We start from the raw sequence: 16,028 nt of genomic DNA, 5'->3' as shown, positions 1-16,028 counted from the left end.
GTCAATAGACTATGCTGGCCTTCTGCACCGCTTAAATCTTCAGAATAATGCTTAACTGGGGCTTGTTCTGCTTGGTGTGTGTGGGAGGCGGGCATGAATTTCATCCCTAACAATTTACTACATCAAACCTCAGCATAACTTTATTGAAGTCAATGGAGCTATTCTGATTTCCACCCAACTGTGGATCTGGTCAGCAATGTATTTCTTAGAAAACGGATGAAAACAGGGATAAGCTAACAAACAGTGATTTGGTGGTGGTGGTGGTGGTTCTTGTTTTTGTTTTTTATTTTTCTGCCTCTTCTCTTCCCCTTTCCCCTCCCCCACCCAATATGTGATGCCTCTGGTAGAATCAAAATATGATCAAAGTATTGCTATAAATTTTATCATTCTCTTATGCTAACCCCACTAAAACTTTTACAGTCTCCAGAATGCACAAAGTCACTCTCCTTTGAATCGGAAGTTCCTGTTTATATTTTGTCACTAAGAGTTTGCTTTTTCTCTTTCAGGTCACAATGGAGCAATATGGCCTTTAAAGCATGATTAAATGATACAGCTTCAGAGCATCTGTCCGAAGGTGAGTCTTCTCTTCTCACACTTGGTTTCCTCAACTGACTCCTTGTACAGTCACTCTGATTTACACTAACATAATCAAGAGTCGACTCAGGTCCTATACCTTTAATTCACCAAACAGATTAGGCTGTGGGCCTAATCCAATGCCCATTAAAATCTATGAAAGGACTACCATTGATTTGGATCAAATCCTGTGTGCATAAAAAGTTTACATTTGCTTTTTTCCTTTGCATTTGCAGTACTTTGTGTCAAACAGAGAACTGGGGAAGTTAAGCATGCATCTGAAAGTATATTGTCTGCTCTGTAATTCTTATCAAATTTAGGACACTAAACACAGTTTATTGTCACTGCCAGTGGCTGAAAAAGATGATATCTATAATGATACCCAGCAAGAGATCACTCAAGTAATACTTTGTTCACTCCTTCAGCTCTATTGTTGAGCAAATAGATTTACATTCACTTTGTTCCAAGACCTGTTGCATCACAAAGATATGCTGCCGCATCTTCACCACAGTACATTATGGGGATTACAAAGTATGAATGAATTGACTTCGGAATGCTATATGGCACACCCACTCACATAACAATCACTTTTGGCTACCTCATTGAAGTACAGCAATCCTATTCCTGTAAAGAGTTTCTCATGGGACTAGTCCTTGCTATTTATTTAGATTCTAATACCATGCCCTTCAGCATGGTATCTAAGTGCCTGTCAGTGATGTGTTGATTTTAGTGGAACAACTGACTAAGGACAGCTCATGTAAATAAGGGTCTGCAATATTGAACTTCAGTGTGCTAATTCATCTCTCTCTAGATAGCTATATCTAGAGAGAGATGAGAGAATAAATCTACCTACAATAAACCCAATGTGCTCTCATATAATTTATTTCTACTGCCCCAATATTAAACACATCTGTTGTTTTATCAGTAGGCTGTTTTTCGATGAACTCATAGCCATACTGTGAAACTTAAATGAATTGCTTGTTTCTCTGTGTAAGGTAGTTGGCACACACACCAGGTACAGTATATGGAAAGGCAAACTTAAATTTGTCTAGGCTCATGAATATTTGATATTTCCCAGGTGCATCCTGGTGGTTGTTGTCATAAAAAAAAGTCTCATTTTTATAATTTGTACAAATTGCAACGATTCTCCTTGAAGGCTAAAACCTACTTCTTCCCAATCCCCGCAGACTGTAATCATGACAGGAAAAATATAACAAACTGATCTTTTTAGCAGCCTAAATATTTATTAAATGGTAATCCAACTGCTCTACAAAATTCTAATGGATTTTTAATGTTTTGTTCCCCCCCCCCCGCTTTTTAAAAATAAATCTTACACAGATTTATAGCTCCAGGTTTTTCAAGCAATCTTTACATCTTAGATATTGGGGGGGAAATATGCTTTTAGGTCACTTTTTTGTCATTAATATTCATGAAGTAAGCGGCAGTGTCAGAATATTAAATAATTGTGACCTGTGCAGGAAAGCAGTTTTTTACTTTAACCTTTTAGAAACCATATTTACATGTTTTAGTATCATGAATAATGCATACGGCTAGGTGCTAAGGTTATTTTCAAAGTCAGCCATTTTGGGATCAGGCTGTAGAAAACAAAGTAAGAAAAGAGGAGCTGTTTTTTTTTTTTTTTCTTAAACTCCCTCGTACTCAGGAAATAGCACTGAAGTTTTATGCCGATGGGATTTCTCACCAAACTTCAAAGCTTAATTTAAACTCTGTTGGAATGAAGAGGCATAAAACAGGTACAGTAGAAGCCATTTAAATGAATGTCTGCAAAAGAGACATTTCTAAGAAAACAAATGTTCTATATAGTGAAGTATTAAAAAAAAAATCATGCAGCATAACCATTGCTAAAATATAGCAATCCTTATGTCCTCTTCTCAGCAGAATTGTTTGGAGGCCCTTTGAACTATGCAAGCTCTGAAAACAAGGCTGACCAATGTGTTTGAGATAAGGGGCTGAGAAATTGATAGAGATGGGGAACATCTCCTTCTTCTATGTGAAAGACACCCTCGAATTTCTGGTGTTGGTGAATGACCAGAGACTTAAGAGACTGAATATTAATACTCTAGGCCTTCATTTTAGGGCATGGGAATAGAACCCACTTCTCTGTTTTGCCATTGACCTGTTGAGTGACCTTGAAAGAGTGATCTTTCTGCCAGATTTGGGCCCCAGTTCAGTATTGTGCATGGTGAACAGTTCCCCACACTTGGCCTGCATTCAGTGCCAGGAGCTGTGGGCCCTTTTCTAAATGGACAGGAAGGACTAGCTTGTTCTCCTGCTAGCTTCAGGGATAGGCTGGGTCTACAAATTACAACCCTCTGTGATCACAGGGCAAGATTCTCGTCACAAGTGTATATCCATTTACTTAAGTTGTATGAATGTGGCCCATAGTGTCAATCCCTTCTACAAGGGATACAGTTAAAGAAAATGCGTTCACAAGCCTGCATTTATTAAAATGACGTTCTGGAAAACTGTTAAAGTATGCCAGCAAGCAAGATATGGTTCATTTTCCAGCATATTTGATGCTTCATGAAGGATGGAGTTTTACTTCATCTCAAGGAAATGTTCTTGTCACTGGCAAGGTGCTTCCTTTAAATCATTTCCCTACCTGTTTTCTTATCCATTGTGACATGAAAATTTTCTCCTATGAAATGAGCTGTATAATTTGACAAAGAAAATGCTAAGTGCTTCATTTTAGAAGCACTATAGGTTAATGAAGACTTTCAACACCAGAAAGAAAAAGAAGCTATGGTTGTTTCTTCTGTCTTTGCAGTGGTTTTATGGTAACTAGTTGTATTCCAGTCATTGAATAAAAAGGGCCCAGTTGTGGAGTATTTCTCCTGACATACCACATTGATGGAAGAGTGACTACAGTTTGCAATACCGTAGCAGTTATCAGGATGAAAGGTGCTAACTGCAAACAGCACCACCAAAATGCAACCAGGTGGACAACCAGATGCAGTCATGCTACACTGGCATGGGAGGAGGAGCTCTGGCCAAGGGTATTGGCAAGGTTTTAATTTTATGAAAACTATCGTGGGTTTCGTATTTACTTACCCAAAGTGGGCAGGAACTGGGAGCAGAACTCCATCAATTCCAGTGAAGTTACTTCTGACTTACACTGGATGAAAATGATACCTTGGGCTTTCCAGGTTTCATCTGACAAAACACCATTCCTCCCTCCAGTTCAATAAACCACAGGGGACTCAGGTGACTGAGGCACTTTGACTTTCTGGTGATATTAAACAAATTCCAGGGAGTCTGGATATTTCATACCCAGTGGATACAATGTTGAACAAAAATTCATTTACCAGCATTCTTCTCCACTGCCCCTAGGACTGAGTTGTTCTAAGTTGAGTTTTACTGAACATAGCAGTTGGGTGGAACAATCTGCTAAATTGTTCTGTTTTTTTAAGTCCATGCAAACTGCACATTCTGTCAATAACTAGTTTAAATTTAAACAGTTTTTCTCTTTGAATTTGCTCTCTGAGTGATATAAAGTAACTTGACTGTTTTCTTAGTATTTACCACAAGACAGAACATGTTCAAATAGGATAGTGACTTCATATGTGTATCATAATACACTAAAGCTACACATTGAAAGGCCTCCTACCATTATCATTAGAGCTGTGCGCAAAAGTTTTTGGTGAATAGTAAAATCACTGAAAAACAGTCTTTTGGATGCACCAAAGCTATGAAGTGGTTTTGGCCAAAAAAGTGTCATGTTCTGTTTGTTTTTCCTCCTGAAAAAGTCAAAATATTTCATTTCAACTATTTTGAAATTAAACATTTAGACTTTTCATTTAAAAATTTTGCTATATTTAACTTAAAAACAAAAGATCAATAACAATTTTTAAAAAGTTAACTTCTAGTATTCTTTTAATCCATAACAAAATTTATTTTTGTTTTGGTGAGAAATGGAGAGCTCCGTTTTGGTGAGAAACAAACAAGGTTTTTTTTTTCCCCCTGGCTTTCTTGGTTCACTCTCCAAATTGGGGTGGGATGGGAGGGGGATTGATTCAGCTCTCTCCTGTGCACAGTTTCCTTTACCCAGTCCATGGAACAGTTGTGGATCTTTAGCTTTCACTGCCAGTCTGGCATGAATCCCTTATGGAAATATCACATTCGCTGCTTTGATGCACACAGGTTCTTTTATTCTTCCCTTACAGAGTGACAAGTGGTTCCCTCATCACATGAGGGGATATTCATCCCAGTGCAAAGCACTAAAGTCTTTGCACCTAATGTAAGGCCTACTTTGGATGCTGAAACGTTGCATGCACCTTGTGTTGCTCCTTTGCACAGGGGTTCACTTCACCCATAAGGAATTTTCAGTCTCATGTTGACTATCTTTATTTGTTCTGCATAAGGTAGAGTAGCATATGGTCCAAATAAGAGAATAGATAAAGCTTGGAGGTTTAAATAAGAAATGCAAAAAATGAGTAAAAATTGATCATATAAATACAAATATTTAAAAAAAAATTGGATCTGTAACAGTTCTGTTGCATAAAACATTTCATTATAATGCACTTTAATTGCATATCTTTTCATTTGTGGGAGTGTGGGATAGATGTAATATGCCTTGGACAAAAATAACGATCCATTAACAGCAATCATGCCACACATTTAGAAATGATTTAACTTCTGATGTGGTTCTCTCACTTTCCTGGACACATACTATGAAAGTTACTCTATTAGTAAAATGGAATTAGTGAGAAACTTAGTAGATAGAAATGGACTGTACTGAGCTATGAACAAGTCCCGACACTAAAAACCATTAATTAAAAATAAATAGAATATATTTTACAGGTGCCATAAGGGGAGGCAACGGAACAAATATGCAGATACAAATGCTTCACTAATCCTGAATGTGAAGAAAGTTCAAACAAATATATTGGTCTTTGTCATATTGTACTTTGAGGGGGGAAAATTGAATTAAAATCCTTATAGAATTTGTATGTCTGAAAATTTGTTACAGTAATTAAATGCTAATAAAATAAGAGATTAAAAGGATAGCTTCCTTTAAAGACTACTCTCAACTACCAAGGTCAGAAGGAAAGGATCATTCTAGCTGGATAAATGTCATAACTGAAACAAGCAGTAACTCAATTTTCTATATTTGAACATCTCATTATAATCCATGCCATTGAAAGACATATTAGGTTCCAGAGAGGTGACACAAGGTCTCCTGCTGAAAATCCAGCCTTTAATTATTTTATGGAGGTTAATGTGGCTATAGTGGAGTAGTAGCTTGGACTTAACAGTGAATAATAGATTGCAACAGAAATGAGTTTAATGGAAAATTAATAAGGCAGCACAGAACAGTTGGAATTAAATATGAAGGCTGGTGATGAGCACAGGGAGGAGAAGTCTTGAAGCTCAGAGTTTGCAGGATCTTCCCAAAGGTCACATTTCTTAGGTGGTTTCCCAGAGGTTCCACGGCAGGATGCAACTACCATCATACATAAATTTTAAAAGACGAATATTTCAAAATGAAACGAAACCACTATGCATCCTCTGCAATGTCAGCAGAGTCAGGTTATCACTGTCAAAACATAACATTGCAAAACTTACCTGGTTTTCCTTCCGTAAGAACTGTAACAGAGAATGTTGGTCCATTAGAGGAGGCTACAGGCCAAGTGCAGCCCTGATCCTGATTGAGTCCCAAACTGCGGGATTCTTGGGAAGTGTGGTTCATAAAAGTCGAGATACCCAGTCCTGCCCTCCCACCAATAGAATGACACTGTTCCCAGGCAGTGCGTTAGCAGGTGGTAAGCCATGTACAGGAGTTTGCTGTTTCCTGTTTTCCCCACAGGAAGTGCCATACTGAAATAAACACAATAAAAGCCAAGCTAAACAATATTCACTTTTTGAGTTCCATTAAATGCTTGAGAGTCAGCCTAGGTCCATCCAAAGGCTTGGTCTTTCAAGAGCTTGGTTTGGCAAGAACTTGTCCTGACAGTCATTGTCCTGACAGCTGGCCTACAGCTTTAACATTGGATTTCAGCCTGCTTGACCTGCCACTGGTGTCGCTGCAGCATTGCAACCCCCAACTCTATATTGCACTCCATTTGCAGGCGTGGAGCTTACCTCGGTTGCAGTACAGTGGTGCAAATAGCAACTACATCTGTCTATGCTAAGGTACATGTTTGTCAGGAATCAGGGCCTGCAGCAGAGCCAGTTTCTTGGCAACCTGATGAGTGCAGTTGGCTTGCAGTAGCTGATAGCTCCTGTCTCAGACCAAGCCTTGCCCCGGCCTGGCCTAGCCTTGCCTTACTTCAGGTAACCCAGCTCTGACTCTTGACTCCAATTCCTGACTCGTGACTATGGCTCTGCCCCTTGGCTCTGGCATCTGGCCTATGACAGACCTTTTGGCTCCTATTCCTGGCTATTGGCTCCTGGTCCAACCACTGGAGGAGTCAGGCCTAAGCCCTAGACACGACCACCCACATCTGATCTCTGCGAATGTGTGACTAGCTAACAATGGCTGTAATCGGAGCCAGTGCGATTTGGACTAGGCCTAAATCATTAGAAATGTGTACAAGGCCAGGTCAGCCTTAGTGGTTATGGCTGGAGTTTTGCTTGCAGTTCTTGGGTCCATCCGAGTCTGAACTAGAGATGAGAATGGGGAAAACTATGATCCAATGTGAAACGAAGACACTCAGAAGCAGATGTGACCCAAACCCTTCACAACTCTGCTTCCAGACTAAACTGAAGTTTAACAGAGTAATGGGCAAGATGTTGTAATTTGACCGAGGGAAGCTTACTTTGAAAGCATTTATGGCTGCAACTTTTGTTTAAAAAAATTGAAACTTTTTTCCTTTCATATAGAGCTTGTGTTTACTTTTCTGCTTATGAATCATCATAGCTTTAACTTCCTGAGGAAAATCTGAGTGTTCGGGGAATTGAGTGCGTGTTGTTACTTCTAATAGGCTGGTTATGAATACAAAATAGGAAAGAATGTGTGGTGAACATCAGCATAGTTTTTTATGGCATAAACACCTATTTTTCTAACTAAAACATCCTGGTTAATTAAGATGCAAAATAATAAGCCTAGAGCTTGGAGAGTATGGGAAAACCTGCCTTGTTAGGGTTGCTTCCTGCTTTTTAAAATTGAATAGAAAGTTCTTCTTTGTAAGCTTCATGAATTTCATTGAAGTTGATAGAAAGAAAGCAAATCAAGTAATTCAAATTCAAAACACTCTGGCTTCTTTGCATCACTCCAATGCTGCAAAGCAGCTGCAAACACATCCTAATTGACTGGTTTTGCCAGGTTTATGGCTGACTTGCATCACTGAACTGGCATGGGGCAGGCAGGTTGTACACATGAGTCTGGCCCTACGTTCACATCTTAGAGTTTTTGGGGTAGAACAAACCTATGGAATCTTCAATTTATGAATAATACAGCATTTGTACTATACATAGATTCTGGTTGCTGAGCTTAGGTTTAGTGCATTATTTTGCATTGCTGAAGGTGAACTGAAAATTGCATCTGCATAGTTTTCAGCCCCTTTCTTATGTTAATGTAACCTTTGAGAGGGCTCACTCATCTGAGATGATCCCTAAGTAGACCCTTAGAACTTTATCAATGGTCCCTAAGCCAAGGCTAGTGCATACTTGTGAGGGTGAGATGCAGAAGACAACTGCATCTGATGCTGCCATTTTGTCTGAGTTCTGTAAGTCCTGATCCAAAGCCCACTGAAGTCAATGGGAGTCTTTCTGTTGCATGGATTTTTTTGCTCTCTCTCCAGAATGGATCCTTTCTGTTAGTTGTTGAATTCTGATGATTGAATTTACACCTATGTATGTTACGCACTAATGTTACTTTGAGTAAAAAGTCAAGTGGTCAATAGGCTATACAGATCTCATTTGGTAGCTTCTTTCTCAATTGCTGACTGTACTGATTCTTTTTTTTTTTTTTTTTAAATCTTTACCTGCACTGAGGTCAGAGAAAACTGTAACCCTGGTTCCAGGGAAGGAAGGCCAGGTTAACTTGAGGCCTTATCCATCTCTTCTCACTTACACCAGTTTTATGCCAACATACCCTAGTTGGGCTCAATTCTTTGTTGCCCTTCACCTTGGGTAGTCGTTCACATCAGTGCAAAATGCCATCATGCTAATCTGATAGGTTGTTATACTCATGTTTACAAGGGTGTACATGGCTGCACAAGGTGCAGAGCAACAGTGAATTGGGCCCACTTAATTCCACAGAGCTACTTCTGATTCATACCTGAGTTAAAGAAGCGAGCCCACGCTGAGTAAAGGTGCACTGGCTGGGTTTTATTCATTAGACACGGCAGCTTTCAGATTCTACAGAGCAGTGTAATATTTGTGAATAATTTCATAGCACATAATGCTGTCTGAAAAATATAAGTGCATGATACCCTTGGAGAACACTGTCTGAGATGCATGAATGCATCAACTCATTGCAAAGATTGACAAATCCCTGCTTGCTGCTACTTTTTAAAATAATAGTAAAAAGGAGAGCCTCTGGGTCCTTCATTTGATAAATGCTGTTTCTCCTGTCCAGCTTCACTAACTCAGAAATTTTAGTTAGAGACTGGCAAATGACATGCCAGCTGCACTTGTGAAAAAGTGCATTTTGGTGCAAGGTGCTAATGTATTTTTGTGCGGAACAGTTCTTTACATTTGCAAATGCTCTTAATTCATATTTTGCATAAATTAATTTATCCACTGATAAATATGGAGAATGCACTATATATGTCTGTCTAGTAAGATTTAGAGCTGGTCCACACAGGAAAATTAAACCAGAATATGGTGTGGTGTTAATTTAAAGGGGATTAACTATTTCTGACTGACGCGTGGATGCTTTAATTCTGGAAAAGGAGTGCCTTATTCTGAATCACTTCCACAGAGCATTCACCATATAGTTAATCAGGAATAGCTCCCTGTATAGGCAGGTCCTAAGTTAGCTAGTGTTACTTTTTTTGGAAAACAAACCCACTTTGGCATGCAAAATGCTACTGCATATTCATACTCTTTAAGATCTAATTTTAGCCAGCTTGAGACTTCATTACAACATGCTCACATAATTGAACGGCTTTCTTCCAAGAGTTTTTGAACTGTCCTATTATTCTTCCTCACTTGCACAGAATTGAAATTATCCAAATGCTTTTCAGTTTTTAAAAAAAAATTATGCACAGCTAGAGAAGGAATCCACTAACATTTAATTTCACACCAAATTTTAACCTCAAATCTGCAATGGCTTAAACATATAAGTAACTTTGTACACATGAGAAGCCCAAGTTTTTCAGGGTTGGGGGCCAAACTTCAATGAATAAATCCCACATATTGAAGCCCAAACAGTTATCAGTGGGTGCCAAATATTCATTTGGGTACTTCAGTGACGATTTGCAAATGGGCCGCTTCACATGTGACTTCAACCTATGATAAAGGGAAAAATTTAGTGTGTGCGCCTAAGTATGTTGCACTCCATATACATTCTCCAGCCAGTTTCTGCAAAAATTGATGCAGGTTTTTCCTTTGCTTTGTTAGTGGTAATAAAATATTGGGGAAAATAATAAAAATAAAGATGAAAGTGTTTTTAAAACTAACAATCCCACCCACTCACCTTCAAAACTTCCATTGGCAACTTATTGGCTCCGAGTCTCATTGGTAATATATTGGCCCTTTTGTGTTGCCAGAGAGTTGTAAGAGAGAATCAGGCCTGGAGTATAAACAAGAATCGAGCCCAGTGTTCTTATCTCCTCTTGGCCTTGTACCTTGAGTGGGATCATTACATTGTAAAGCTCTGATCCTGCAATCTGCCTCGCATCATAGAGCCTTAGAAGAATAATAGTCATTAGTAGAACTTTACCTTTGCTTTACAATGGCAGTCAGTATCACTATCCCCACTCTACAGCTGTGGAATTGAGACCCAAGGAGGGGAAGTGACTTGCCCAAGGTCACACATCAGGCCAGGGGTAGAGCTAGGAATAGAACCCAGGTTTCCTGTGTTTCAGTGCAGTGCTTTATCCACTGGTCAACACTGCCTTCCACTGGAATCAAGGGGGCTTCTGTGTACACCAGGGTCTGCCTGGGCAGACCAGCTTGAGGAATTGGGGCCTAAACAATTATAGACTAGATTCTTCACTGCCCTGCACCATGTGCACTCATTACAAAGTGGGCATAAAATGGTACCGTTTTGACTTCTTAGTGTCTTAATGTCCACTTTCCATTTGCCGACACCTTATGACACCATTGGAGAATGTGGTCGACTAAATCAATATGCACTGAAATGAAGACCCTGTATAGTGTTCATAATTTTTTAGAAGTGTCAATATCTTCCTTCTTCTAGAATTATATGGAATCCATGTTTCTCATAACCAACACATTTTAAATCAGTCTTTTATTATTGCTTCTAGGTTAATCACTTCTGTTGTGTTCTTTTGCCCTGATGTAAACGAAAATAGCTGTGTTATAAGCTATTACAAACATGGCTTATAAAATAAACACTGACATAATCTTAATTCAAATGATGCTGCCAGGCCCCTCAGTTTAAAATAAAATTATATGACCTTTGTTACATTGCTGTACCCATGTTCTGGGTAAACGCCACTCTAGCTAAAAAGCTAGTGAGATGGTGGACAGAGAAGATTTAGGCTTTCTGAAGTAAAATGGGACTATATACTGCCTTTTGATCTATGAAGCCAATTCTCATTAATGTCTGAGACTGGTGCACACAGGCTGACTTGTTCATACTCCGTATGCATAACTGCTTCCCATTTGGATTTTCATCAGCAGTATTAGTTACCCACTGCTTGAAACAAATTATTATGTGGTGAGTAAGGCTGTGGATGTACTGAGGGTCTGATCCAGTGAGCACTGAAATCAATAAAAGTCCTTGGGCAAGTGACACACTCTGTATCTGTCAGTTCTCCATCCCTAAAATGTGATAGTGGGTATAACTTCCAAAAGCACCTAAGGAAACTAGGCCCTTTTTGAAAATGGGAACTTATGCCAAGATCCTGAAAGGTAAGATCCACGTCACTTAGGTGCTTATGAAAATTTTATCTAGAAATGCTTCCTCTCCCTCACTTTCGGACTGTATGTACAGCATCTAGAACCATGAAGCCATGCTTTTGACCAAGAGTTCTGGGCACTACTGTATTCCTAATTTATAAGATAGGAGGAAAGCCTTTCAAAGATCTATCTGTATCCACCATATCTTTATTGGTATATGTTTTAAAGACAACTCTTACTTTCTTTTAGCATATCTTGTTGAGTAAAATACTGAAGGTTACCTGGGTTCCACTTAAAACTAATTAGAATTGAATGGAGCCTCGAAAATCTCTTTGGTCCAGGGATACTCTTCTCTCTCTATTATCCTCCATGTGCCTTAAACTGGATTTGCAGCAGCATAGTTCCATTGATTTCATTTATGATTTACTACTCATGTAAGTGAGAAGAGAATTAGACTTATTGGGCTTCACTGTAAACTCTCTCACATTGGTGTACATAACAAACAGCTTCCCTGAGATTAATGGAAGTTACACTGGTGTCAACTTCAGAAATAGAGTGGAAATGCAGGCACATAGTGGGCAGTTTCCTCCATTTCATACCAGAATCTCTCTCCTCACTCAAGCAAAAAAGTCTCCATCCATTTTTGGTTCCAGCTGAGATGGGACTACTGTGTAGTTAGTTTCATGATAATGAGCAATTCTTCAGAGGAAGGAAGAAAGAAACAAGACAATTGCATGCAGAGCACAAACAAGGAAAACTTATAAAAGATACAGACCAGACTGTGCTTGATTTACTATATTTTCAAAGCATCAATGGTACATACTCAAAGGAGGGCCAGCTCCCTTCATATAAACTGTTTTATTATTTTTTTTTATTAAAACTAATTTTCCATTGGGGTTTGGGGGAATTTTTTAAAGTTAACATGAACAAATACACTGTAGAGTAATACAACCTTCCAGGCCTAGCCCCAAAGCATGTAGGGTGATAAAATGTCTCTGAGCTTCATGTGTGACTCCTGCTGATACCAAGGGTGGCTCTTAGCTGAATGCACAAAGCTAATTGGTGTCATGTTGCTGCATGTGTTCAAGAATTAAATGTAATACACTGAAGGGAAGCATAATGGAATTAACCCCCTCACCCCCAATCCCAACCTGGAAAATCATCCGCCTTTCAGGGTACAACAACCATAGTTACATACTAGACCTACGTTGTCTCAAAGGAAAAGTTACTTCATTGCTAACTCTAAATACAGCCCTTAAGAGGTTGGGAGTAAAGCTGGAGATGGCTCTTGAGGACAACAGTGAGCAGCTTAGTCTTTACCTAGAGAGCTTAGACGTCTGGAAGGGGTGAATCTACCCAGGTGGGACTTTTTTTTGTCTGTTAAGAGGCCAACAAGCATGCTGTGTGACAGAACGCTGCATGGTCCTCTTCACTCACCATGTCTACTAGCAGCACTGCTCACCCATAGAGCTTCTGTTCTTCCATGGCTGCCAGTGCCACCTTCCCCATCCTCCAACTCATTAGTTTTAATCACTTGACTGTGGCCACTATCCTTGCAATAGAAAAGCACTTTCTTGACTCTTCAGCACTATACACAGCTAAGCTGTCATTTGGGCCCAAATGGCACACCAGGCCCAGTGACAAGACCGACTGTAGAGACCATAAACTTAAAGACAAAGGGTTCCCACTCAGGCATTGAGTGTCACTCGTAACAGAAATGAAATGCTTTGTTCTTCTCTTGATCTCATCAACCCTTCCTCAACCCAGCAAGGATATAATATACAATGGGGCCTTTACCAAGCCTGAGGTATGCCTCTGAATTCGGGGCTGGTTTGAGCGGGATGATATCATGGAGCTTTTTGCCCATCCCTTTATAATGAATCATCATTTTCTCCTGTTGGAAATTCCTTCTTTCCCCTGCTCAGGCCCCTTCTGCATGGGGCTATATATCCTACCACCAAGGGAGACCCACCACTCTCCTTGATTCCAGCCCAAAGAGCTGGAGGCAAGCTGGAGACAGGATGCACCTCCCTCCTGGAGATTATATTAATATCTCCTCTGGCACATGTGTTGAGTCCATATTATGATGAAAACCCAAGGTCAGTCTTGAATCAGATCTACCATGCAACAATGCAGTTTCTGACAAGTTAGTGGACCAGTCCAAGCCTAGGTATTTAAGGTGAGCCTTAGACAAGGTTTATCTGACCATTAATATCTCTGTGGAAGTGTTCACTGCAGGTATATTTCTATTTCTCCCTTGCACACAAACAAAAGTCTAATGTGAGGATGTATGGGATGAGTGGTTGGCAACTAGAGAATTTAGGAGATGGGAGGGGAAAATTTTTAAAAAGAAAGCAACTAACTTACTTAAAAGCTTGGATGAAAATATTTATCACCTTTGAGGGTTTTCCAAATCAAGCACTGCAAAATCTCAAGTTATTCTTGACAGGTATTGCTAGTAGGCAGTAAGGATGAGAAGAAGGAATCCTTTTCCAGAATTAGCAGTGCAAAACTGTTAAATTTGTAGCCATTTATATAGGGAAGGACACACATAGGCAGACACTAATAGCTTTTTCCTTGGTTTATAACCCAATTTCCGTCCTTCATTGTTTGCCTTTTGAAGCACTTAATGCCCCTGAAGAACATCCAAGAGTGGAGAGAATTTGCATTCCTCAACAGACTCCAAGAATATCTTTGCTTTTGCTGGTATAAAGCTCTGGTCTCGTATTTATTTATTTTTATTTTATTTTAAAAACACAGCTAACTGCAACTGGGATATCATCTTGGAACATATTCTCTTGGCAGCCCTGTCAGGTTTCTTCTTTTCAGCGCTTCATCCACTGTTAGGATGTAGCTGTTGATAAGATCTTTCATTTCCTGGGTGAACGGTTCAAAATCCTTCTGCCTAGCACCTGACCGCTTGAAATTCCCATCTCTGTTGTTTTCGACACAGAGCAGTCGGTCCTCTGTCACCGTCATGTTTAGGAATTCCACCATTTCTTTCAGCTTGGGGATGAGATTCTGTTTTAAGTCTTCATAGTGAATAACAAAAAGATGTTTTCCATATTTTAACCAGTCTAAGACGTGAGAGGCCCACCATGAGGCGTAGCTGTTGACAAAGTCTGGCCATTCTGTACATTGGGGAAAGAGATGGGAAGGGGGGGAAATATTAGATTTTATCCACACTGTGTTTTAATAATTTCCCAAACATTCTCCTGGGGCAGCAATAGAATGGGGCAAAATCTGATCTTGCTGAATGGGGCAGCAAAAGTATAAATTGGAGCAGTATTTGTCCTGTTTGTCAGGGACGGCTGACTTCTTTTTGCCTAAGGTTGACCTACAGCTGGTGAGATGATTTTTTTTTTCAAATTTTTGAAATTTCATTTACATTTTAAACATTTTAGTGGAAAATGTTCTCTGTTTTTAAAATGAGCTCTAGTTTCAGCCCCCCCCACTAACTCTGTGTGTTTGGTCTGAATATGAAAGTTGCTGAGTTTGCATGTTGCTTAGAAAACTTGTTGAAAAATAGAAGCAGAGAAAGGGGTGTGTGGGTGGGGAGGAAATCTATAAAATTTTCAAAAATGAGGGAACAATTACGATGATCTAATCTGACCTGTATAACACAGGCCATAGGACTTCACTGAGCTAATTCCTGCTTGAACTAGAAAGCCTTTGCCTAATTCTTCACAAGTAGTACACTGGTATACTGAAACCTGCAGCACATTTATTTACTAGGAGCGATTTATTTTATTTATTTTATTTTATTCCTAATATTCCTATTTATTCCTATTTTATTTTATTCCTAATTTATTTATTAGGAGTGATTCTAATAGAGAGGGCACTGGACAGGAAGTCACGAGATCTGGGTTCTAATCCCAGCTCTACCACTAATGTGCCTGATCTTAGGTAACTCTTTCACCCAGTGCCTCCACTCCACTCCTATCATTTGTGTTGTTTGTGAAATTGTAAACGCATGGTCCTTGGTTGAGCGGGATAAGGGGGAACCAGGGTTTCAGGATAGAAACATACAATTTTGGAGAACCTCCAACAGGGATTGTGCAGTTTGCCCATCCCTTATTCTAATGCTCAGGATATACAAAAGGAGAAGCCCATGCTGAATTCTTTAGCATGGTAAAGTATGAATGTAGCAATGCATTCAGTGGGGAATTTAAAGTTGTCATTTGCTTTGCTAGCTGAAAGTATCAAAAGGAAAATGAAGCATGGTGGCTGCATTTTTAAAACATGTCTGGGGGCTCTGAGTAACGGTCAACAAGTCTTATTATTACTAATCTGTACTACAGTAATGCCTGTAAAATGCATACAAATGTACCCCAACAAATCCTGTTCCATCATATCCTTGATCTTAAACTAATCTTTTTAATATATCTCGCCTATTAGATACTGCGGGGGAAATCCTCACCACAGCATACAGCCTGGTTAAATGGGTTGTGTGCAGGATT

At 39.4% G+C, this 16,028-nt stretch overlaps 1 protein-coding gene across 3 annotated transcripts in view; it reads right to left on the bottom strand.

Moving 5' to 3' along the window:
• Positions 1-12,348: 12,348 nt before the first annotated feature.
• WSCD1 (WSC domain containing 1) overlaps positions 12,349-16,028 on the bottom strand; it is a 57,288-nt gene continuing 53,608 nt past the window's right edge. For all 3 annotated transcript variants that reach the window (XM_073315249.2, XM_073315250.2, XM_073315251.2), the window contains one exon: positions 12,349-14,699. In XM_073315249.2, the coding sequence (XP_073171350.1) occupies positions 14,347-14,699 (353 nt within the window). In that variant the 3' untranslated portion in view covers positions 12,349-14,346. The remainder of the gene's footprint in view (positions 14,700-16,028) is intronic.

The sequence above is a fragment of the Lepidochelys kempii genome, chromosome 17 (assembly GCF_965140285.1).
Source record: "Lepidochelys kempii isolate rLepKem1 chromosome 17, rLepKem1.hap1, whole genome shotgun sequence".
Taxonomy (NCBI): domain Eukaryota; kingdom Metazoa; phylum Chordata; order Testudines; family Cheloniidae; genus Lepidochelys; species Lepidochelys kempii.
The sequence above is the reverse complement of the archived record's forward strand: the minus strand, read 5'-3'. Positions and strand labels throughout refer to the sequence as shown.